General features: G+C 43.7%; 1 protein-coding gene across 3 annotated transcripts in view; it reads left to right on the plus strand.

Annotated features, from left to right (window-relative positions):
* The window catches only part of LOC106599451 (brefeldin A-inhibited guanine nucleotide-exchange protein 1), a 29,250-nt gene extending 5,503 nt beyond the window's left edge, over positions 1-23,747 (plus strand). The window contains exons 4-38 of one of the 3 annotated variants that reach the window (XM_014190686.3): positions 183-329; positions 918-1,097; positions 2,084-2,399; positions 6,977-7,096; positions 7,884-8,083; positions 8,357-8,490; positions 8,977-9,211; positions 9,335-9,434; positions 9,723-9,862; positions 9,954-10,062; positions 10,633-10,837; positions 11,085-11,196; positions 11,379-11,584; positions 12,308-12,392; positions 12,505-12,670; positions 12,865-13,016; positions 13,584-13,871; positions 14,810-14,960; positions 15,261-15,351; positions 15,495-15,535; positions 15,770-15,939; positions 16,082-16,233; positions 16,541-16,713; positions 16,896-17,056; positions 17,355-17,485; positions 17,895-18,024; positions 18,196-18,331; positions 18,575-18,713; positions 18,817-18,883; positions 20,135-20,294; positions 20,560-20,699; positions 20,903-21,071; positions 21,693-21,831; positions 22,133-22,250; positions 22,517-23,747. In XM_014190686.3, the coding sequence (XP_014046161.2) occupies positions 183-329; positions 918-1,097; positions 2,084-2,399; positions 6,977-7,096; positions 7,884-8,083; positions 8,357-8,490; positions 8,977-9,211; positions 9,335-9,434; positions 9,723-9,862; positions 9,954-10,062; positions 10,633-10,837; positions 11,085-11,196; positions 11,379-11,584; positions 12,308-12,392; positions 12,505-12,670; positions 12,865-13,016; positions 13,584-13,871; positions 14,810-14,960; positions 15,261-15,351; positions 15,495-15,535; positions 15,770-15,939; positions 16,082-16,233; positions 16,541-16,713; positions 16,896-17,056; positions 17,355-17,485; positions 17,895-18,024; positions 18,196-18,331; positions 18,575-18,713; positions 18,817-18,883; positions 20,135-20,294; positions 20,560-20,699; positions 20,903-21,071; positions 21,693-21,831; positions 22,133-22,250; positions 22,517-22,690 (5,337 nt within the window). In that variant the 3' untranslated portion in view covers positions 22,691-23,747. Of the gene's footprint in view, positions 1-182; positions 330-917; positions 1,098-2,083; positions 2,400-6,976; positions 7,097-7,883; positions 8,084-8,356; positions 8,491-8,976; positions 9,212-9,334; positions 9,435-9,722; positions 9,863-9,953; positions 10,063-10,632; positions 10,838-11,084; positions 11,197-11,378; positions 11,585-12,307; positions 12,393-12,504; positions 12,671-12,864; positions 13,017-13,583; positions 13,872-14,809; positions 14,961-15,260; positions 15,352-15,494; positions 15,536-15,769; positions 15,940-16,081; positions 16,234-16,540; positions 16,714-16,895; positions 17,057-17,354; positions 17,486-17,894; positions 18,025-18,195; positions 18,332-18,574; positions 18,714-18,816; positions 18,884-20,134; positions 20,295-20,559; positions 20,700-20,902; positions 21,072-21,692; positions 21,832-22,132; positions 22,251-22,516 lie in introns of those variants that run through there. The other 2 variants (XM_014190688.3, XM_014190689.3) reach the window with 2 other exon arrangements.
* Positions 23,748-23,806: the final 59 nt, after the last annotated feature.

Here is a 23,806-nt window from a genome sequence, read left to right on the forward strand (position 1 = left end):
CACACCCAAATACACACATACACACCCAAATACACACATACACACCCAAACACAAAACAGCTTCATTAGATGTATGTCTTATCTTGGCAAATGCCACTGATCAAAATATGTCTACAGAATGTATGTGTATTATTGTCCAATACATGCACCATTGAGGGTTAACCTGACTTTTCTTTCTCCAGAAACTCATTGCTTATGGCCACCTCACTGGAAACGCACCAGACAACACCACACCTGGTAAGAGGTTGATCGATAGAATCATCGAGACGATATGTGGCTGCTTTCAAGGCCCTCAGACAGACCAAGGTATTCAGCTACAAATTATAAAGGTATGAGCTCCCCTCTTCTCTTCCTCTCCTCCACACTGTGTGTGACAGACACACCGGCCCCAGCCTGCCTCTCCTCCCCTCAGTGTTAATCCTGTGTCAGGCCTGACTGGCCTGTGTCTGCCTGTCTTTCTGTCGTCTCGCCACTGAGCAGATAACGCACATCAATGGCGTGTTCAGGCCCTTCCTCTCAAGGTTGTGCCACACTGGTCGGTCTAACTTTTGGCAGATACGTAGCGGACGTAGTCCTCAGTTATTGGTTTTTACTGTTCAATATTACTGCCCACTAAGCAATAGCATCAAAATCATGATTTTCAGAGACAGAAGGCAACCATAATTGATTTGTTAATGATAGGAATGATTGAAAATGGACATTCTCATGTTGTTATAATGTTTTGTGTTTGGCCATAAAAAGCCTATCTTGTTAACTGTGAGCGGTAGTGAGTGTTAGTTTGGTGCCATAGAAATAGAATGAGTAGAAAAGGTGTCCCCATTCAAGCCAATGATGCCGTAATGGGTATACTAGCAGTAATTTAGGGTGTACCCATAGGAGTAAAGCATTCTATTTCAATGGGTGCTGTCACTCTGCAGGCTCTGCTGACATCGGTGACCTCTCAACACATCGAAATCCACGAGGGCACAGTGCTGCAGGCTGTCAGGACTTGCTACAACATCTACCTGGCCAGCAAGAACCTGATCAACCAGACCACGGCCAAGGCCACCCTCACACAGATGCTCAATGTTATCTTTGCACGTATGGAGAACCAAGCAGTAAGCGCTCTCTCTCGCTCTGTCATAATTGGGCCATAGAAATAGAATGACTAGAACAGACATCCCCATTCAAGTCAGTGTGCCATGATGGGTGGACCAGCGGCCATATTGAGTGTACCCATAAGTGTAGTCTGAGGGCCTTTTCCCATTCCAGTAATTATATTTCTATGATTCCGGCATCAATGGAAAAGAAGCTGGAACAGAATTATTGAATTTTTCAAGTTTATTTTAACTCTCTGATGATATCTAGCATTCAAGTCACAGGATAAATTGTTCTGGGTCGTCCAGAAAGCAAGTGCGTCAGGTACAGCTTGCAGCAGGGAAGTGCGTTGCGTTCCGCTGCTTGGTGTTGAAGTGGCTGATGATATATGAACTCTCTTCTGGGTGTGTGTGCATCTTGGCATGACTCCTCTCTCTGCTATCTTTGCCAAGTGGGATTTTCTTTCCAGTAAAGACGCGCAGGCCAGCCTATCAGCTGGCTGCTGACCCGACCAGGGAACCAACCGTGACTAAGCCCCCTGTATTAAAGAGATACAGTATAGCATTCCCTAAAGTATGTTGCCATGGTCAGTGTTTGCATTGTTGCGCTGAATGCTTTGACCTTTTATGAGCTGTGATGCCACCACTCGGCAGCCAGTTTGAGTTCATTTAAACCTAATCTCACAATGCCAGTCAGAAATCAAGAATGTAACATTGTTTATCATTTACCACTTGAAGACACTGGATTCAGAAAACAATGTATGTGCTTAGTACCAACGTTGTGATTGGTTTCCTTATATTGACCTGTATACCAGACACCATGAAAAAAATCGAATGATACCCAGTGATGTTTTAGTGCTTGGTTTGACAGTGCATGGTCTAAAATTGTTTGGCCTATCGTTATGTTTTGTGCCGTCTAAGGCTAGGCATTAAGTGAAAACTTGTGTCTGTGTGTGTTTCCATTTGTGTCCGTTTCTCTGTGTGTGTGTGTTCTCTTGTCTCACCAGCTCCAGGAGGCCAGACAGATGGAGAAGGAGCGTCTGAGACAGCAGCATCTGCAGCCGTCACCAGTCAGCCAACAGGGGCAGGAGCCTCCTGCATCGCCCCGCCAGAACCAGGAGCCCCCTGCCTCGCCCCAGCAGAAGCCTCCTGCCTCCCCTCATCTGGAGCAGCACACCGCCTCACCCCCACCTCAGGAGGAGGCCACCCAGATGCCTGAGCAGAACACTCGTGAGGACCTGGAGCCTGAGAACGGCTCTGTGTTCTGCAGTGCTGAGAATGAGCAGACTGAGGCGGACCAAGCTACCGCAGCTGATGCACAGGGTAAGTCTCTCTCTCTCTCTATGGAAATCACTCTACGGTCTCTATGGAAATCACTGTTCCATATTTCAGTGTGTGTCACCTTCATCACTGCATTCGATTAGGAGACGTAAAATCCATGCACGTGAATTAGTATTCCTATACATTCTCTGCTGAGAGAGAGGTTTGCCATGGTAGCCCTTTACACAGTTTGAAAATGGCAGATTTGGTCACAGATAAGCGCCTAAGTTGGAACGCAGTGGCTGTACAATAACATGCTATAAATGATGTCAGAGCTCAGGCTCTGCACTTCACAGCTCTGAATGGCTTTTGAATGACCGACGTTCTGAACTTGAGCACCACACGTGACAAGAAGTTGCCCACATCCCTCCCAGTAATTGGGCAAAATGTTTTGTTGTCTGAGTGAGATTAATGCAGTAAATTAAGATGACTCTATGTATTTTGGAAGATGAGACGTTGAGGATTAGAATGAATACTGCTTTGATGCCATACAAGCAAGCCATACACCCATGAGTCCAAATGTGCACATCACATTTCCATATCATAAAACTCATGTCATACACAGTGTCAACGTTTTTGTTCACTGTTTGATGTACAAGATGACATGGCGTCATAGCCTGGGTTGTTCCAAAGCGAATGAGCCTATGTTTGTCTATTGGGAAGGAAATTCTCTGCAGAACACACACCTGAATGCACTCCTTTCTATGCACACCAAAAGTATGATCTGTTTCTCTGAATTGCCTTGTGATTTGATGCTCACTTGACTCAGATTGCAATTTATAATGGGCTGTTTTTGGTTTGCGTAAACAACAACAGTGATTGTGTGACGGCGGGGATGTTCCAAACAAATGAACTACAAGTGTGTATTCTCTAGCTCCTCAATGGCACAGCTAGGAGAGCTAAAAAAAAACATCTTATAGCTCAAGGCTTTTCTTTGATTCATAAGTGCATTGAAAGTAGAGGTCGACCAGTTATGATTTTTCAACGCCGATACCGATAATTGGAGGACCAAAAAAGCCGATACCGATTAATCGACCGATTTTATTTTTATAATGACAATTACAACAATACTGAATGAACACTTATTTTAACTTAATATAATACATCAATAAAATCAATTTAGCCTCAAATAAATAATGAAACATGTTCAATTTGGTTTAAATAATGCAAAACAAAGTGTTGGAAAAGAAAGTAAAAGTGCAATATGTGCCATGTAAGAAAGTTAATGTTTAAGTGCCTTGCTCAGAACATGGGAACATAGTGCTTCCTTTTAACATGAGTCTTCAATATTCCCAGGTAAGAAGTTTTAGGTTGTAGTTATTATATTATTATAGGAATTATAGGACTATTTCTCTCTATACGATTTGTATTTCATATACCTTTGACTATTGGATGTTCTTATAGGCACTTTAGTATTGCCAGTGTAACAGTATAGCTTCCGTCCCTCTCCTCGCTCCTACCTGGGCTCAAACCAGGAACACATCGACAACAGCCACCCTCGAAGCAGCGTTACCCATGCAGAGGAAGGGAAAAAACTACTCCAAGTCTCAGAGCGAGTGACGTTTGAAACGCTATTAGCATGCACCCGGCTAACTAGCTAGCCATTTCACATCGGTTACACCAGCCTAATCTCGGGAGTTGATAGGCTTGAAGGGGTGGGTATAATTTGTGGAACGTTCCAACAGGAATCTGTTCCAAAAAACGTAAAGTAAAAGGTTGCCAACCAACAACGCATACAATGTAGCAACGCATACAAACCTAGCTAACTAGCTGCCGAATAGGCATCAACTCACCACGTAGCTTATTCTTAATGTTTGTCCATAGGCAAACAGAAATGTGAGGACAGACATTTTTCGGAATAAACGTGATGAGTGAAAAACGCAATGAAATAGACAACTCCCTACCCGGTATCTTATTCTGCCGCTATACAACTTTGTATACGTTGTTTTTTGGAAACCTTGTTATTTACGAAGTTTTTAGAATAGATTCCGTTTTGGAACGTTCCGCAAATTATACCCACCCAGGTTGAAGTCATAAACAGCGCAATGCTTGAAGCACAGCGACGGGCCGTTTGAATGAATTACGAGCCTGCTGCTGCCTACCACCGCTCAGTCAGACTGCTCTATCAAATCATAGACTTAATTATAATATAATAAACACACAGAAATACGAGCCTTAGGTCATTAATATGGTCGAATCTGGAAACTATCATCTCGAAAACAAACATTTTTTTCTTTCAGTGACATACGGAACCGTTCCGTATTTTATCTAACGGGTGACTAAATCTAAATATTCCTGTTAGGCATTGATGTTTATGCTTAGGTACATTGGTGCAACGACAGTACTTTTTTCGCAAATGTGCTTGTTAAATCAACACCCGTTTGTCGAAGTAGGCTGTGATTCAATGAAAATTAACAGGCACCGCATCGATCATATGCAACGCAGGACACGTTAGTTAAACTAGTAATATCATCAACCATGTGTAGTTAACTAGTGATTATGTTAAGATTGATCGTTTTTTCTAAGTCTAATGCTAGCTAGCAACTTACCTTTGCTTCTTGCTGCCCTCGCGTTACAGGTAGTCAGCCTGTTAATCCTTGTGGAGTGCAATGTAAGGCAGGTGGTTAGAGCGTTGGACTAGTAACTGGAAGGTTGCAAAAACGAATCCCCCCCTGAACAAGGTAGTTAACCCCCGTTTCTAGGCCGTCATTGTAAATAAGAATGTGTTTTTAATCTGACTTGCCTAGTTAAATAAAGGTGTAAAAACATTTTTTTTTTTAAACGGGAAATCGGTGGCCAAAAATACCGATTACCGATTGTTATGAAAACTTGAAATCGGCCTTAATTAATCGGCCATTCCGATTAATCGGTAGACCTCTAATTGAAAGGACTTAGGAAGTGTACACACTTTGGAGAGGTGTGTGTCCACTTGGAAACACTAGTTATTCCTCTCACTCAAACCCATGTCATTTTGTTGTATTATGTTGCACCTACCCTACATTTTCCAGGAATATTCTTATGTTACTGAATGTATCCAGAGTATTTTCAGATTTTGATATCAACAAATGTGGTGAAAAGCAGTGCCTGAAAAAGTACCCAATTGTCATACTTGAGTAAAAGTAAAGATGCCTTAATAGAAAATGACTCAAGTGAAAGTCATCTAGTAAAATACTGCTTGAGTAAAAGTTGAAAAGTATTTGGTTTCAAATAATACTTAAGTATCAAAAGTAGAAATCATTTCAAATTCCTTATTAAGCAAACCAGACGGCACAAGTTTTTAAAATTTACGGATAGCCAGGGGCACAATCTAACACTGACATACAGTAATTTACAAATGAAAGCATTTGTGTTTAGTGAGTCCACCAGATCAGAGGCCATGGGGATGTCCAGGGATGTTCCCTTGATAAGTGCGTGAAAAGCACCATTTTCCTGTCCTGCAAAGCATTCAAAATGTAATAAGTACTTTTGGGTGTAAGGGAAAATGTATGGAGTAAATAGTACATTATTTTCTTTAGGAATGTAGTGAAGTTAAAGTTGTCAAAAATATAAATAGTAAAGTACAGATACCCAAAACAACTACTTAAGTAGTACTTTAAAGTATTTTTTACACCACTGGCGAAAAGTACAGTAAATGTAAAATGCACATAAATTGAACAGTGTAATGTTTGAATTCAGTCTTGTCAGGTGAACTGTTGTGTTCTCAACGTTGGTCTAATAATTTCCCCATAATCTCGAAACTGTCCCTTTCAATTTCTACCATGCTTATTCATATTCTTTTCATATTTCTCCTGTAAGGAACATTTCAATTTAGCCCTATCTATGCAGCCCAATTACCACGAGTGTAAAGGGTTACAGAGCTCTTAGATGGCGGGAAACAGGTAATAAAGCTTCCATCAGAATTCAAGGGCTACGTTCTAAATAACACCCTATTCCCTTTATAGTGCACTACTTTTGAAGTAGTGCACTTAGACGTAGTGCACTTAATAGAAAATAGGTGATGTCTGAATATGGTGTACATTCTTGACTCCTTGGTCTAATCAGAGGCAGTTAAACTCTACAAGGTATTACAAGGCAGAGGTCCTTTATTGGGATTCAAAATGAAATGGTCTTCAGAGACTTCTGCGGTTTAATATGTTTTGTACACATATAGCTGTGCCATGGTAGCAGTAGTAAAGTGATGGAAAAATAACTCAAACCAATGCACATAAGTCTTATCTTTTTGTTGTTGGTATAAATGTTTTACTGTCACATACACCAGATATATTCAGTGAAATGTGTTGTTTTACAGGGTCAGCCATAGTAGTACGGCGCCCCTGGAGCAAATTAGAGTTAAGTGCCTTGCTCAAGGGAATGTCGACAGATTTTTCACCTCGTCAGCTAGGGTAATCGAACCAGCGACCTTTCGGTTACCGGCCCACTGCTCTTACCACTAGGCTACGTGCCGCCCTTAAATCCTACAATTTACGTTTAATTCCTCAGGATATTGTCCTCTACTGAAACTTGAAAGTAATTGTATTGCAGCTCAATCTGTGTCAATCTGATTTAAGTAAGTATGGTGAAGTGTGTTTACATCGCTCTAGGTTTTTCTCCGCAAGATGCTGAAGGGGTTGTTGAGCAAGAAACATTCAACTATGAGGAGGAGCAGGCTCAAGAGATGGTCCAGACCATGCTGCAGGAAGTTGTCAATACAGTTGTTGGAGGTAACACGCCATTTTCTTAACTTTATACTCTTATATAGTCTGTCTTGTCTGTAGAAAATTGGACTCACTTTAGTTCCTTGAGAAAGTTGTTGACCATGCACAAGGAGGATTGATTTTGAAATAGAAACTATCTTTCTTTATCATACATTTGTAGCCCCACGGTTATGTTTTCTGAGATGATCCAAAGTTCTATTTTAGCTGCCAAGGCAGCAGCTACTCTTCCTGGTGTCCAGCAAAATTAAGGCAGATATACAATTTTAAAAACATTACAGTACATTGACAGCAGATTTGACAACACATTAAGCATGTGCACTCAGGCCCTTACTCTACTACCACATATCTACAACACATAATCCATGTGTACGTGTGTGTATAGTGCATATGTTATCATGTGTGTATATGCATGTGTCTGTGCCTATGTTTGTGTTGCTTCACAGTCCCGCTGTTCCATAAGATGTATTTGTATCTTTTTTAAATCTGATTCTGCATGCATCAGTTACTTGATTTGGAATAGAGTTCCATGTAGTAATGGCTCTATGTAGTTCTGTGCGCCTCTCATACAGTCGTCTGTTCTGGACTTGGGGATTGTGAAGAGACAGGTGGCATGTCTTGTGGGGTATGCATGGTTGTCTGAGCTGTGTGCCAGTAGTTTAAACAGACAACTCTGTGCTTTCAACATGTCAATACCTCTCACAAATACAAGTAGTGATGAAGTCAATCTCTCCTCCACTTTGAGCCAGGAGAGATTGACATGCATATGTCTGTTTGCCTACGTGCGTGTGTGTAGAATGCAGGGAGAGTGTGTGCAGCGCTACAGAGTGTGTAGACGATATGCCAGTCCCGGTGGTGGTGGAGGAGGAGGAGGGCGGGCTGGGCAGCGACACAGAGAACATCCATGCCAACGGTATCCCTGGCACACCCATATCTGCCAGCTTCACCCCCTCACTGACAGATGACAGGATCTCTGTCTCCTCCAACGACACTCAGGTGCCCACCCACACTGCTCCCCAACATAGAATAGCATTGTATGCATCCTAAATGGCACCCTATTCTCTTTATAGTGCACTACTTTTGACCACAACCCTATGGGCCCTGGTCAAAATTAGTGCACTATATAGGGAATAGGGTGCCATTTGGGATTCATACATTGTCTATGGAGTTTTAACATCGGTCGGTTTGGTGTATTCATGTACATTTGTGCATAACAAAAAATTATGCATTTTCATAATCTCAGATGAATCTGTGCGTTTCGTTTTCTAGGAATCTGGAGCTACGAGTGGTTCGTCTCCTGTTGCTAAGTTCTCCCATATCCTCCAGAAGGATGCCTTTCTAGTTTTCCGCTCTCTCTGCAAACTCTCTATGAAGCCACTGTCTGATGGACCTCCTGATCCTAAGTTAGCTCTCCTTCATACCCTGTCACACTTACTTACTGTTTGAATAGACCGGTAGGCTATGGCCACAGGAAATGATTGTATGATTGAACCTCTTGTTAAAACTTTACTTAAAACCTACAGGTATAATAACTTAGCTTTATAACTTGTTCTAAACTTTTTTTTATAATGTCTTGTAATAAGGCTAATAGTATGTTACGTCCCTCTATGCCAGGGTTGTCCAATTCCGGTCCTGGATGGCTGAAACACTTTGTTTCTACCTGGTAGTTAATTGCACTCACCTGGTGTCCCAGATCTGAATTAGTCCCTGATTAGAAGGAGAGGATAAAAACCAGAAGTGTTTCAGCCCTCCAGGACCAGGATTGAACAGAACTGCTCAATGCATGACATTGTCCACTGTCTATTATTCTATACGTGCTCATGGCAAGTCTTAACATGCATTATATTTGGATGCTTTAAGTAAATGTTGTTTTCTGTTTGTCTCTGTAGATCTCACGAGCTGCGCTCCAAGGTGCTGTCCCTCCAGCTGCTCCTGTCCATCCTGCAGAACGCGGGGCCCGTCTTCAAGACCAACGAGATGTTCATCAACGCCATCAAGCAGTACCTGTGTGTGGCGCTGTCCAAGAACGGCGTCTCCTCGGTCCCCGAGGTCTTCTCGCTCTCGCTCTCCATCTTCCTCACCCTCCTCTCCCACTTCAAGACTCACCTCAAGATGCAAATCGAGGTACCCGAACTGGCTCGATTAATTATGGGTCTGTCCCAAATGGCACCCCATTCCCTTTGAATCATTACAAAATGATTTAGAGAGGTGGAGTTTCATCACTGAGTTTTTTTTCTTCTCCCTCAGGTGTTTTTCAAGGAGATCTTCCTCTACATCCTGGAGACGTCCACCAGCTCCTATGATCATAAATGGATGGTGATCCAGAGCCTCACCAGGATCTGTGCAGGTTGGTGTCTGGTTTGTCTACTATACTTCACACTACCAGGGCTTTGTCTATCTGTAAAACCCTGATGAAGGGTTGAAACACGTTGGTTTTACCAATAATAAAAAAAAGCTGCTGGATTCCCTCTTCACTTCAGTTTGCTCCTCTGTTCATGTACCTTGAAGGGAGGTAGCAGCAGTACTTCTTTCTCTTTTGGTTTTCTGTCTCCCCGGCCCCGGGTATGATACAACCTCGCTCTACTGAGGCTTTGACAGACAGACACTCACCTCTGTTTCTTGCCTCTCCTCACAGACGCCCAGAGTGTGGTGGATATCTATGTCAACTACGACTGTGACCTGAATGCTGCTAATATATTTGAGAGGCTGGTCAATTACCTATCGAAGATAGCGCAGGGTAGAGTGGGGCATGAGCTTGGCACCACACCTTCTCAGGTAAGAGATGCTTCCAATGGACACTCACTATCCATAGATCTCCTTTCCGGGTTGTGTGACCATTTTAATGTGTGTTTTTTTGTTGTTGTAGGAGCTGAGCTTGAGGAGAAAGGGTCTGGAGTGTCTGGTGTCCATTCTCAAGTGTATGGTGGAGTGGAGCAATGATCAGTATGTGAACCCTAACTCTCAGACCAGTCTTGGTAAGATACCACTTACTTACTACTGTTGAATAAGAGCTTCTGTGTTTCTCCTGAGACCAAACTGTCCTCATTCATAACCAGAGCTACTGCAATAGCCCAGGCCCTTCTTACTGACATGCAAACCCGCTGAGACTTTAACTACACGTCTGAGATCTCTCTCCAGCTCACACTGAACTACATTTTTGTTCATCGTTACGTGTTCCATCACTGATCTGGATCTGTTTTGCTCTCTATCTTTTATCTTGTAAGGAAGAGCAGGTAAATTCCTGAAATGTATTCCTAGCCTTAGAAATCCATTGTTCCAGTTAGAGCCTGAGGTTGATCTTGATAATCAGTTTTAGCAAAAATCCCCCCTGCCTTAGTGTTAGGTAGTAGCTACCTTTCAGTTCCTTGTGTGGCCCTGTGTTTGTTAACCCGCTGTGAACACAGGTGTTCAGGCTTACAGCAGCAGACCTGGTACAGTAGTGAGCCCCTGAGATGATCCAGGTTGAGACCTCTAACAGTGTTTATAAAGGAAAGGGTTATTCTTAATATAATGGGATGTCCCTACATGCCGCCCCTCTTCTGTAGGTCAGGAGAAGCCCGTGGATCAGGAGCCCAGTGAGAGCACCAAGCCACCAGAGAGTATCAACCGCTACGGCAGCCTCAACTCCCTGGACTCCAGCGCCTCCTCAGGCATCGGCTCCTACAGCACCCTCATGTCAGGAACGGACAACGCAGAGCAGTTCGAGGTCCTCAAGCAGCAGAAAGAGATCATCGAGCAAGGCATCGACCTGTAAGTGTGTTGGAGACTGGAAGTGTAGTCAGAGCAGCTATCAGTGGCCCAGAGTGCTCAGTGTGGCTGTTTGAGAGTCGGACTGAGCACACTGGCTAATCTACAAATCACCTTGCATCCTAAATAACTAATCATTATGATTTGTAGATCAGTCAGTCTGTGATAAGTGACTGAGCAGAATTGATGCTCTCAAACATGCCTGTGTCGTACAGATATGTCATTTCCCCCTCTTTCTCTTCCTGTGCAGGTTCAACAAGAAGCCAAAGAGGGGCATCCAGTACCTGCAGGAGCAAGGGATGCTGGGTACCACACCAGAGGACCTAGCCCAGTTCCTGCACCAGGAGGAGAGGCTAGACTCTGTAAGCACCTGCTGAAATTACATGCAATGAATGAGACTAATTTCCTCTTAGCCTGTAAAAAGAGATATCTAACTTGTGTTCTTCTTACTGATGTCCACAAACATATTGAATATACACTGTATTTAGGTTGTGTTTGTGTATATTGAAATGCCTCTGTATGGACTTCCTTCTTTGCTTATCAGACTCAGGTGGGTGAGTTCATCGGGGATAACGAGCGCATTAATAAAGAGGTGATGTACGCCTATGTTGACCAGATGGATTTCCAAGGCAAGGACTTTGTCTCGGCTCTGCGTCTATTCCTGGAGGGCTTCCGTCTGCCCGGAGAGGCCCAGAAGATCGATCGTCTCATGGAAAAATTTGCGGCCAGATATTTAGAATGTAACCAAGGGTGAGTCTCTATATGCTTTCCATCTCAGTAGACAGACTGCATGGCCTGCGTCCCAAGTGGTCACCCTTTTCCCTTTATAGTGCACTACTTTTGACAATGGAATAGGGTGCCATTTGGGATGCAGTCCGTGGTGTGGCTTTAATAGATGTAGGTTGTTCTAATGTTAGGCCGAGGCTGCGGATCCGAAGGTAACAGGCATGTTCCGCCCCCCTGGAAGCCTCTTCCCCAGAGCTGAAGATCCGGATCACGTTCTGTTCATTTACCTCTACTTTACTCACAAACGTTTGTGGTCACCCTCCCTTCACATTTCTCACTGTTAATCGTGTATGATAATTCTTCAAGTTTTACCCATATGTCTGCATGCCTACCATTTGATCTCAATCAGCTTAATGAGAATGTGCATTTAGATCTTGAGATGTACAGTGTTGTTACATAGATCTTGTAAGCCCAGTGGCGCACTCTGTTTTGTTTTGGCCGCATGAGAGAAATAATGGGATTTTGGCTGATATTGATTCAACTTTGATCTAACTTTTTTAATTAATCACCTTTTTCCATTCATCTCTGAAATTCTCCAGAGTAGCCTGTTCTCTGGGCAGCCGAACGAGTAGAGCAGAGACTGTGCGTAAAGCTTCTGACTTTTAGGTGTTGGGAAGTGGAGCCACCCCTCATAATGTTATTACACAGTTCATGTTATGACATTGGGGTTTTTCTCTGTTCCTTCAGGCAAACTGAGTTTGCTAGTGCAGATACGGCCTATGTCCTGGCTTATTCAATCATTATGCTAACAACAGACCTTCACAGTCCCCAAGTAAGTATCTCAAGCAAACGGTTTCTTGATTAAGAGAGGTCATTTTCTCATATGTTAATACATGAGCTGTGACCAAACATGTTTTCATATTTTTATATTTAAAAAAATGTAGGTGAAGAATAAAATGACAAAAGAGCAATACATCAAGATGAACCGAGGAATCAACGACAGCAAAGATTTACCCGAGGAGTACCTGTCAGCTATTTACGATGAAATCGCAGGGAAGAAAATAGCCATGAATGAAACCAAAAAATTAACCCTCAAATCCAGCAAACAAAGTAAGTTGCTGGATGACAAAATGACAAGGGCCAAGAAGAAACAAGCACACTAAATGAATTCAGAGCTAATCTGTCCTCAGAGGCACAGTGATGGCATCAACATAGGGTCTTGTGTGGTTAGTTGTTGACAGTGTGTGTACAGTAGGTGTGTTTTGTATGTGAGAGCATGCCCACCAAGTCTCTGTTTCCTCCAGGTGTGGCCAGTGAGAAGCAGCGCCGCCTGCTGTATAACGTAGAGATGGAGCAGATGGCTAAGACAGCCAAGGCCCTGATGGAGGCAGTCAGCCACGTCCAGGCTCCCTTCACTAGCGCCACCCACCTAGACCACGTCAGACCCATGTTCAAGGTAACCCACCTAGACCACGTCAGTCCCATGTTCAAGGTAAACCACCTAGACCACGTCAGACCCATGTTCAAGGTAACCCTCCTAGACCACGTCAGACCCATGTTCAAGGTAACCCACCTAGACCACGTCAGACCCATGTTCAAGGTAACCCACCTAGACCACGTCAGACCCATGTTCAAGGTAACCCTCCTAGACCACGTCAGACCCATGTTCAAGGTAACCCACCTAGACCACGTCAGACCCATGTTCAAGGTAACCCACCTAGACCACGTCAGACCCATGTTCAAGGTAACCCACCTAGACCACGTCAGACCATTAGAATGAATTACCAGTAGGACAAACATTAGAATGAAAGTCATTCTATTTATATATTCAGACCAATGTTCAAGGTACAATATCCCACTGCTGCTACCATGTCACCATTACTCACAGTACTAATGCATTCCTTTCAGTATAAAATGGGATTGTAGCTGATGCTGTAACCAAATGCAGAATACCATTTTAAGACCATATTACAACCCTCATAAAATCCTTCTTTGTGTTTTCACATTGTGTGTTTTTCCCCAGTTGGCATGGACCCCGTTCTTAGCAGCGTTCAGTGTGGGTCTTCAGGACTGTGATGACACTGAGGTAGCCTCTCTGTGTCTGGAGGGGATCCGCTGTGCCATCAGGATAGCCTGCATCTTCACCATCCAACTGGAGCGTGATGCGTACGTGCAGGCCCTGGCGCGGTTCACCCTGCTCACAGCCAGCTCTGGTATCTCTGAGATGAAGCAGAAGAACATCGACACCATCAAGACTCTCATCACCGTCGCCCACACTGATGGAAACTACCTGGGCAACTCCTGGCACGAGGTTAGTCTCACTCTGTCTTCTATCCTTGTCCTGGGGACCCAAAGGGGTGCACGTTTTGGTTTTTACCCTAGCAGTAAGTCTCCAACTTCAGCAATTTTTGCAATTTGTTCCAGTCATTGGCAGCAGAGAACTGGAAGGAAAGGGGGCCATAGAGGTGTTGGCTTTGGGGATGACCTGTGAGATATACCTGCTGGAGCATGTGCTACGGGTGGGTGTTGTTATGGTGACCAGTGAGCTGAGATAAGGCGGAGCTTTACCTAGCAGAGACTTATAGATGACCTGGAGCCAGTGGGTCTGGCAACGTATATATGTAGCGAGGGCCAGCCGACGAGAGCATACAGGTCGCATTGGTGGGTGGTATATGGGGCTTTGGTGACAAAACGGATGGCACTGTGATAGACTGCATCCAGTTTGCTGAGTAGAGTGTTGGAGGCTATTTTGTAAAAGACATCACCGAAGTCGAGGATCGGTAGGATGGTCAGTTTTACGAGGGTATGTTTGGCAGCGTGAGTGAAGGATGCTTTGTTGCGAAATAGGAAGCCGATTCTAGGTTTAATTTTGGATTGGAGATGTTTAATATGAGTCTGGAAGGAGAGTTTACAGTCTAGCCAGACACCTAGGTATTTGTAGTTATCCACATATTCTAAGTCAATGGTTCACCTCTTGATCAACCAGGATATTAAGACAATGTTTTCAATGGCTTCTCTCTCCCAGTATATTGTCACTGCTTTTTAATTGTTGACCGACTTCGTCATTGTCAGAAAATGTATTTGTTCTCAATCACTTACCAGGCTAAATAACGGTTGAATAGTGGTAACTCACTTCTCTCCTGCTAGTTATCACAAATGAGAATGGTTTTTAATGACTTACCAGGCTAAATAACGGTTGAATAGTAACAAAAAGTATTAACCCCGACTCTTCTGTCCTGTCTTTCACAGATTCTGAAGTGTATCAGTCAGTTGGAGCTGGCCCAGCTTATCGGGACGGGGGTGAAGGCTCGCTACATCTCCGGGACGGTCCCGGCCAAAGGGGGCCTCCTGGCCAGCCTGAGAGAGCAGGCCTCAGACAGCTCAGAGTACCTGGGACTGGGTCAGTCCTCTTGCCTTTCCATGACAGAGGATGCGTCCCAAATTGCACTCTATTCCCTTTTCCACCCTAACCCCATAGGGCTTTGCTAAAAGTAGTGCGCTATATGGGATATACTAAGGTGCCATTTGGAATGCACAAGGCTTTTAGATGAGTCTCTGGGCTATTGTCATAATGCCTGGTTTGGTTTTTATATTCTATTCATAATGTGTAATATAATCCTATGCATCATTGTCTGACTATTGGGGTTTTCTTGAAATATGTACCTTAGCTATTTCTCATTACACATTGTTTGTCTTGCAGTTGGAGGTAATGTGGACCGTAAACAAATAGCCAGTATTCAGGAGTCCATTGGAGAGGCAAGCTCCCAGAGTGTAGTCGTTGCTGTTGACAGGTAGGCTGATAGAATGGGCCCTATGATGGAATTTATTCAGTATGTTGTTTCCTCTCTCCAGTTTTATTACTCAATAAACCTCTAAAAGAAGTCACTATTGCAAATGGAGAAAAATTCATCTTATTTTAATTTTTTTTCCTCAGGATATTTACTGGTTCTACCAGACTCGATGGCAATGCAATAGGTTGGTATTGATTGATATTTCTCTACAAAAAATGCTGTGTAGATTTAACCTCATTTGTGCTGAAGGTAATAATGGTTGAACAAAAATAATGGTTGAAACAACGAAATAAATCAGTTTGAATCGAGGTAGGTAGTTTGTACTCTGAAGTTATACAGGGTAAATATATGATATATTTGGTTGTTTGAATATACATGAATATTAACAGCTTGATATGCATTTGTTGTCTTTTTGCAGTTGATTTTGTCCGGTGGTTGTGTGCCGTATCAATGGACGAGCTTGCCTCACCGACACATCCGCGTATGTTCAGCCTTCAGAAGATTGTGGAGATTTCCTACTACAACATGGGCCGCATCAGGCTTCAATGGTCTAGAATTTGGGAAGTCATCGGGGATCATTTTAACAAGGTTCTGCTTTTTCAATTTTTAATTAGGTGGCCATTTTTGTTGAAAAAAAAAAAGCATAATCTGCATGTATTTCTATGGCGCTGTTCTCTTGCTGGTTTTCAGGTGAGACAACAGTGGTTGAGATGCATTTGTATCTGTACAGGTTGGATGTAACTCCAATGAGGATGTGGCTATATTTGCTGTTGACTCCCTGAGACAGCTATCTATGAAATTCTTAGAAAAAGGAGAGCTCGCCAACTTCCGTTTCCAGAAGGATTTCTTGAGGCCTTTCGAACATATCATGAAAAAGAACAGGTCAGCTTTGTTTTATTTTGGAACCTGCACTAATTAGTGCATGGAATGAAATTCCAATGCTTGTCAAAATTGCTGCAGCTGTATCCTTTGTGGCCTTCTAAAACAATTAAATGATTCAAACTTTGAAAACTATTCAGACCTTGAAACGATTCACTTATTCAAATCTTGAAATGATTCAACGATTCAAAACTTGAAAGTATTCAACGATTTAAACCTTGAAATGATTCAACAATTCCAACCTGGAAAATTATTAAAACCTTGAAATGAAGCAATGATTCCATAATGATTGAAACTGTAATGCCAACAGGTCTCCGACCATTCGAGACATGGTGGTGAGGTGTATAGCTCAGATGGTGAACTCCCAGGCTGGGAACATCCGGTCGGGCTGGAAGAACATCTTCTCAGTGTTCCACCTGGCAGCCTCGGACCAGGACGGGAGCATCGTAGAGCTGGCCTTCCAAACCACCGGCTACATCGTCAGTAAGTGTTGGGTTCTCTGAGTCTGACTAACACTAGCTACCCCTTGGGCAATGACATGACTTACCGATGTAAACATGAAGAATAATAGAGGATGGTAGTGCAAAGAGAAACTCAAAGAGAAACCTGTTTATTACCCGTTCCTGTATCTAGTAATTTCTCTGTTTTTATCTTTTTGTTCTCAGCGAATGTATTTGAGAAGCACTTCCCGGCCACCATTGACTCTTTCCAGGATGCTGTAAAGTGTCTGTCTGAGTTTGCCTGCAACGCCTCCTTCCCTGACACCAGCATGGAGTCCATCCGCCTCATACGCCACTGTGCCAAATATGTGTCTGAGAGGCCACAGGTGAGCAGTGAGCACTATATTGAGAAGGACTTGAAATACTCCAATAATGAACAGTTTGATGGTGTATGTCAGAGCTAAAACTAAGCTGTTTAGTAGTTGGGCAGAAGTTCTAAAGTATGAAATAGTCAAACAAACCAAAAACTATTGTAGGGTTCTATAAGTGATAATGGAGATCACCTAGACCAAAAGGGAATGTATGGATTCAGGTATCATTTATTCAGGACAATCCAACTCTCTGAATGGCCATGAGATTCCTCTCTTACCCATGGATGTAAACTTCTCCTCCCTCTCTTGCCAGGCCTTCAAAGACTACACCAGCGATGACATGAATGTAGCCCCGGAGGACCGGGTGTGGGTGCGAGGATGGTTCCCCATCCTGTTTGAGCTCTCCTGCATCATCAACCGGTGTAAACTGGACGTCAGGACCAGGTAAGGCCCTTCTCATCCTACCTGGAACAAACATCTAGGAAGTTTGCCCAGGCCACTGTGCTTCCTCATTGCTTGCTCTTTGGGGTTTAGGCCAGGTACCTGTAAAACACTTTGTGACAACTGCTGATGTAAAAATACTTTTATAAAATATGTTTGTTTGATTGAATACCTGTGTCCCTAGTCCTTGTCTCTTCTCCTGACTGGAGGAAAATGAGTCAAATCAATGTATGCACAATGAACTACCAGCCGTAGTCTTTCTTTTGTCAACCTGGCATGAATGAAGGAGTTTCACAAGTGATGTGATCATCCCTGTTTTTGTTGCCTTAATGAGTAAAATAGCAGAAAACAACTTTTCTGAGTGTGGACCCTCTACTAATAAATCATCCCTGTTTCCTTGCCATTGCTCTAGGGGCTTGACTGTGATGTTTGAGGTGATGAAGACCTATGGTCACACCTACAAGAAACACTGGTGGCAGGATCTGTTCAGGATCATCTTTAGGATCTTTGACAACATGAAACTTCCAGAGCAGCAGACTGAGGTTAGACTAAGCTCACAATTTTCCGGAACTTTGTGTCACAGCCATAAAAAACATAGTGTGTGTCCCAAATGGTTTGGCACTATGGGTACTGGTCAAAAGTGGTGCACTACATAGGGAATAAGGTGCCAGCTGCTGCATATTAATGAACTTCGTTTTCCTCTTCAAACCCAGAAAGCTGAATGGATGACCACCACCTGTAACCATGCACTTTACGCCATCTGTGATGTCTTCACTCAGTACTTTGAGCCTCTCAGCGATATTCTCCTGGATGATATCCTGTCCCAACTGTACTGGTGTGTACAACAAGGTGAGAGGAGAGGGCTGGTTGGTTCCCTGTCTCATCTAAAACACCTCAGAGTTTAGGACTCTCTCTTTCTTCACTCTATCTTTGATCTGCTCTCTCTCTCTCCCTCCCCTTTCTCTCTCTCCCTCCCCTCTCTCTATCTCCTTGTCTCCCTGCTCTCTCTCCCTCCTCTCTCTCTCACTCCCTCCCTCCTCTCTTCCTTTGACCCTCTGTCTCTCCCTCCCTCTGCCCTTTGTCTCTCCTCAGACAACGAGCAGCTGGCGCGCTCAGGGACCAACTGTCTGGAAAACGTGGTCATTCTGAACGGGGAGAAGTTCAGCCCAGAGATATGGGACAAAACCTGCAGCTGTATGCTGGACATCTTCAAAACAACCATCCCTCATGCGTAAGACCCTTTTTAATTACAGGAAGTTATTACTACTGTAAGTGTGCAGAATTCAGAGCAAGAGTAAATTGACTCTGTTCTGTGTTGGGCCTGTTCTCCTTAGGTTACTGACGTGGAGACCAGCTGGAGTAGAGGGAGAGCTGATGCCACAGTACGACCTTTCAAACCTGGTAGGTTTACTGCTCGTGTGTTCACCATTCCACTTTGACCATTTATTTGGTTTATGTTTGAGACTTCACACTGACTTCCCAATACAGTACTTCTTAACGCTCAAATGAATCGAAACAACATGCTGAGTTATGATCTATGTTCCCTCTGATATTTTTCGCCACTGAGCAAATTTCAGTCCAGCTGAGCGCAAACTTGAACGTTGTGTTTACTGTGAACACTGAGGCTGTACCTGCGTTAATTTACTGTTCTAACAGTGGCCAGTCAGGCTACTGTGGCTAACTGATCATAATGTAGGCCTACCAGAGGGGCCTAGCATAAAAAACAATGAAGAAAATGCATCACATAACATTTGAACATGGAAATAGCGGTTCTATCATTCAGCATACAGTATCAACCAATGTGTGGTGTTCAATGTAGGCCCACGGGCAGGGCTTGACACGAACCTGTTTCTCCACTTGTCCTTCAGACGAGGAGGTGACTGACATGTTGTGTTGTTTGATGCAAGCGACCACTTTACAAAATAAAATGGATTATTATTCCCGTACCATTATTACAGAGAATAAGACAAATTATGCTACCCTCTGCCTATTGTTTTGACACTGCCCCTTTAAGACATAAAAAAAAGCTCTTTACCTGACTTGCATTTCAAAGATGGCTAGAAATGTACACGTTTTGTGCTCTTGTAGGAAGCAATCACTCCCCCATTGTTGACTAGAAATGATCTATAACTGGGCTAATAACTCATTAACTAGTAAATAATAACTAATAACTCACTAACTAATAAATAATATGAACAAATGTGCACACGTGGCTACATGCAGCGCTCACTGTTATCTCAAAACAATCGCATAATAATCGTGACCGCTCATGCTGTAAAACAGTCCAGTTCAAAGTGAATGACACAAATCCATATATGGCAATGGTTTATTTGCATATAGGCCTACTACAGCTTTGATTGGTTATGGTGCACCTACTAAGTCTTGCATAGTTTTTGTTTCGGTATATTGCGTTGATTCGAACACAATTCCCACATTAAAGTGAAACGTTGATTGTGTTAATTAACGGGGAAAATTCTAGAAAGTTGAATAAAGTTCAATCTCGTACTTCTCTGCGCGGGCTGATTTTGCTTCTGAGCGGAAGTCCGTGGGGAGCTGCGTGTACACGCCCAGTTTAGAGGAATCATTGGTTGTGATTATGTATGATGTGTTTAAAATCTCTGCTACATACAGGTCCCTCTCTTGTGTTCTCAGGACTCCATATCCCAGAAGTCAGTGGACATTCAGACTCGTACGGAGGACCAACAGTCAGTGTGCAGTGTGGACAGGATCTCCCTGGAGAACCAGAGGCAGAGGACATACAGCGGCTCCTCGGGCACATATGAGGACGGCCCCAGGGCTAGGAACCCAGCCAGTGAGTTTGTGTGGAGGTGTATGGGCAAGTCCTAGGCAGCCCATACTACCCTTATTGTGTCTCTCCGTTGCCAATGACCCATGACTCTCACCTTCTGTGTCCCTGTCTCTCACCATCTCTTCTCTTGTCCCTGTCTTTCACCTTCTCTCCCGTCACCATCCCTACCCCTCCAAATCTCTCCCTCTGTCCATGTTTCTCTCCTGCCTCCTATTCCTCTCTTCCTGCCCCTCAAACTGGCTGTGCTGTGTCTGTCGATGTGTTGCAGAGATGCAGGAGCAGAGGTTATTCTCAGCGCTGCTCATTAAGTGTGTTGTGCAGCTGGAGCTGATCCAGACCATAGACAACATCGTCTTCTTTCCCGCCACCAGCAGGAAGGAGGACGCAGAGAACCTGGCTGCTGCACAGGTAACCAAAGAGTTTGTATTGAAGTCGCTCCGTTTCAATAACTGAAGCAAAGCCGTTAAGGGCAACATTTATTTTATGGATAATAATATTTTGAGAGGGGCTGTCAACGTTAACGCTCAACTAACAACTAAAAAAAGGTTGTGAGTCGGTATGGCTTACTAACATTTGGTTCTAACTGAGCATTGTGTTGTCAACCTCTCCAGAGAGACACAGTAGATGCAGATGTCCAGTTGGAGGCCCAGGACCAGGGAATGTACCACTATCTGACCTCGGATCAGCTCTTCAAACTGCTGGACTGTCTGCTGGAGTCCCACCGCTTCGCCAAGGCCTTTAACTCCAACAACGAGCAGAGGACTGTCCTGTGGAAGGCAGGTATGTGACTCAGGACCCTCGATACCAGGGGTGTCAAGCGGCCCGAATCCTGCACGCGAGGGGGTCCAATCCGGCCCGAGGGTGGTTTGAGTAAAACATTTAAATAAGTAAACAACATAAAAATCAAAAAATGTACTAATTCAATATACTTTAAAATGACTAAAACCGAATCAAAACTGTGTAGAAATGATAGTGGGCCTATATTCACACCGTTTCTTGACTGTCCAGCTTGCTAGTAATCACTGTGCACAGTCAGGGATCATCGAAAATTAAAAAAACTACGGATAGAGGAACTTTTGATGCCAAGGAAATCAAAGAAAAATTCAGTGCGGCCTTCCAGACCTCGTTGAAGAAATGCGTTCCAGGGGGGGTTCGACACCCCTGCTCAGTACCTTCACGCTGTCACAGCAAACTCTAATCTGGAGCTGTATGTGTCAGGCGTCTCAGAGTAGGAATGCTGAGTTAGGATCATTTTTTCTTTTAGATCACAATGAATAAAATGACATGGACGGGGGGGGGGATCTTATCCCAGATCAGACTCCTACTCTGAGATACTTGATACATACGTCCCCAGACTAACATACAGTAGCAGTTGTCTCACAGCATGTTGGTGTTTCTAAGGTTTCAAGGGGAAGTCCAAACCCAACCTGTTGAAGCAGGAGACCAACAGTCTGGCCTGTGGCCTCCGCATCCTGTTCCGCATGTACACAGATGACAGCCGCAAGGCAGCCTGGGAGGAGGTGCAGAGACGACTGCTCAAGTAAGAACTTTGCTAGAGGAAATGGTGCTATTGACTTGTGTTAAGAGTTTGTCTGTTCAGCACCTTTTAGTCCCTCATTGTGGACAAGAGTGAATAGTACAGACTTTGAAACAAGAACCTATATTTTGCTAGCCTGGTCAATCACACTGACTGCTGCGCTCACATTTTGTTTAAAGTGAAACAGAATGTGAGTTATCCCGAGATCAGGCTGGGTTCCACCAGGCTAATATTCTGCTGCTCGGATCTGGAAATACGTGCCACACTCACTCACTCTTCTGTAACGTCTCTCTGTCTATTGCAGTGTGTGTGGGGAGGCCCTGGCCTACTTCCTGACTCTGACGTCAGAGAGCCACCGGGAAGCCTGGACCAATCTCCTCCTCCTCTTCCTTACCAAGGTTGTGAAGATCAGCGATGACAGGGTGAGTCAATCAGAAAGTAGAGCCACATACACCTCTGACATGAAGTTTCCCTGAGGTACAGATCTAGGATCAGTTTCCCCTCCCCCAGTCTTTAACCATAGTGGGGGAAATGTAAGACTCACCCAAGATCAGCGTCTAGGGGCAAGTTCACCCTAAACCCCATATACAACACTGTACCAAAAAAGAACAGTTGTAATTTTCCCTTCCCATGTCTTTGATGGAGAATGAGCTAATTGGGTCCCTTCCTGTATCCCTGTACTATCCAGTTTAAGGCCCATGCATCCAGGTACTTCCCGCTTCTCTGTGAGATTATGCAGTTTGACCTGATTCCAGAACTCCGGGCCGTGCTACGTAAGTTCTTTCTCCGCATCGGCAACGCCTTCGACATCTCACTGCTGCCTAGTCACCAAGAGGAGCTAGGGCCTGCTGGGAGCCAGTGACATCACCACTAGTGGACCAGGACCAGCACAAGACACAGGCTGCTCAGAGTCTCTCTCTGGGGTGGGAGAGGGGAAGGGTGCATCCCAAATGGCACTACATTATGGTACTGGAAGCTCCTCCATGGATCCTCCAAGCTGCACAGTGATGTTAACTATTGACGGTAGTGTGGTGAGTGGGGCCCAGAAAAGCACTGAATGAATGGCTGCAGTATGGCTTCCTTGTACAGCATAGAAATACCCTACAAGATCATACAGATGATGGTTATAACAGTGCAATTATTCTGGTCATTTCTCCCCCTCTGACCAGAGGACTAACTAACATTGTGGAGGCTGTGATGTGAGCTTTTTGGTATCTCTTGGCATTATTTTATGGAACTGAGGAGGTATGAAATTGTTAGTGAAAAGGATGACTAACGTTAGCAGTGATTTTCTTTTGCACAGCCACTAAGTACCAAACAGCAGCCCTCAAACACAACTAGACAATTCAAAAGTAGCTTTGTAATATACTAAGGGCGTGTTTACAGACCAGACAGCCCAATTCTGATCTTTTTTTTATTCCACTAATTACATCAGATCCGATTGGTCAAAACACCAATTAAGTGGAAAAAAAGATCAGAATTGGGCTGCCGGTGTAAACGCAGCCTAAAACCTGTTTTCTTTTGAAATCTAACAGCACTTGTCATTTCAACTTAACCTTACCATGACACTAATGTATGAAGATAAGTAAATGTTATTCCATTCTATGTATATACTGTAGTACTTTGTTTAAATTTAAACACATTTGATTTTGCAAAATCTTGTTAGCAGTCACCACACGTTTGATGTATTGTCATTTTAAAAAAAAACCAACAATGCTACATTGAATATGTGGAGGTTAAACGGATGAGTTATGAAAATCAAGACGCACGTGGTGTTTGAAGCTGTACTTTGAGGAGTGTTTCTTGGTGAGTCAGTTACACTGGGGAACAAGAGGTGTACATGACACTTAATTACCACCAGGAACATTCTCATTAGTCAATAAAGGTTTGGCTTTGCAATAGAAGTAACTGACAGACAATTCAGTTGCCTCAAAATGCTTATTTGGCTACTTGTCATGCATGGCTTAGGAGCCTGTCG

The sequence above is a fragment of the Salmo salar genome, chromosome 03 (genome assembly GCF_965601325.2).
Source record: "Salmo salar chromosome 03, fSalSal1, whole genome shotgun sequence".
Taxonomy (NCBI): Eukaryota; Metazoa; Chordata; class Actinopteri; order Salmoniformes; family Salmonidae; genus Salmo; species Salmo salar.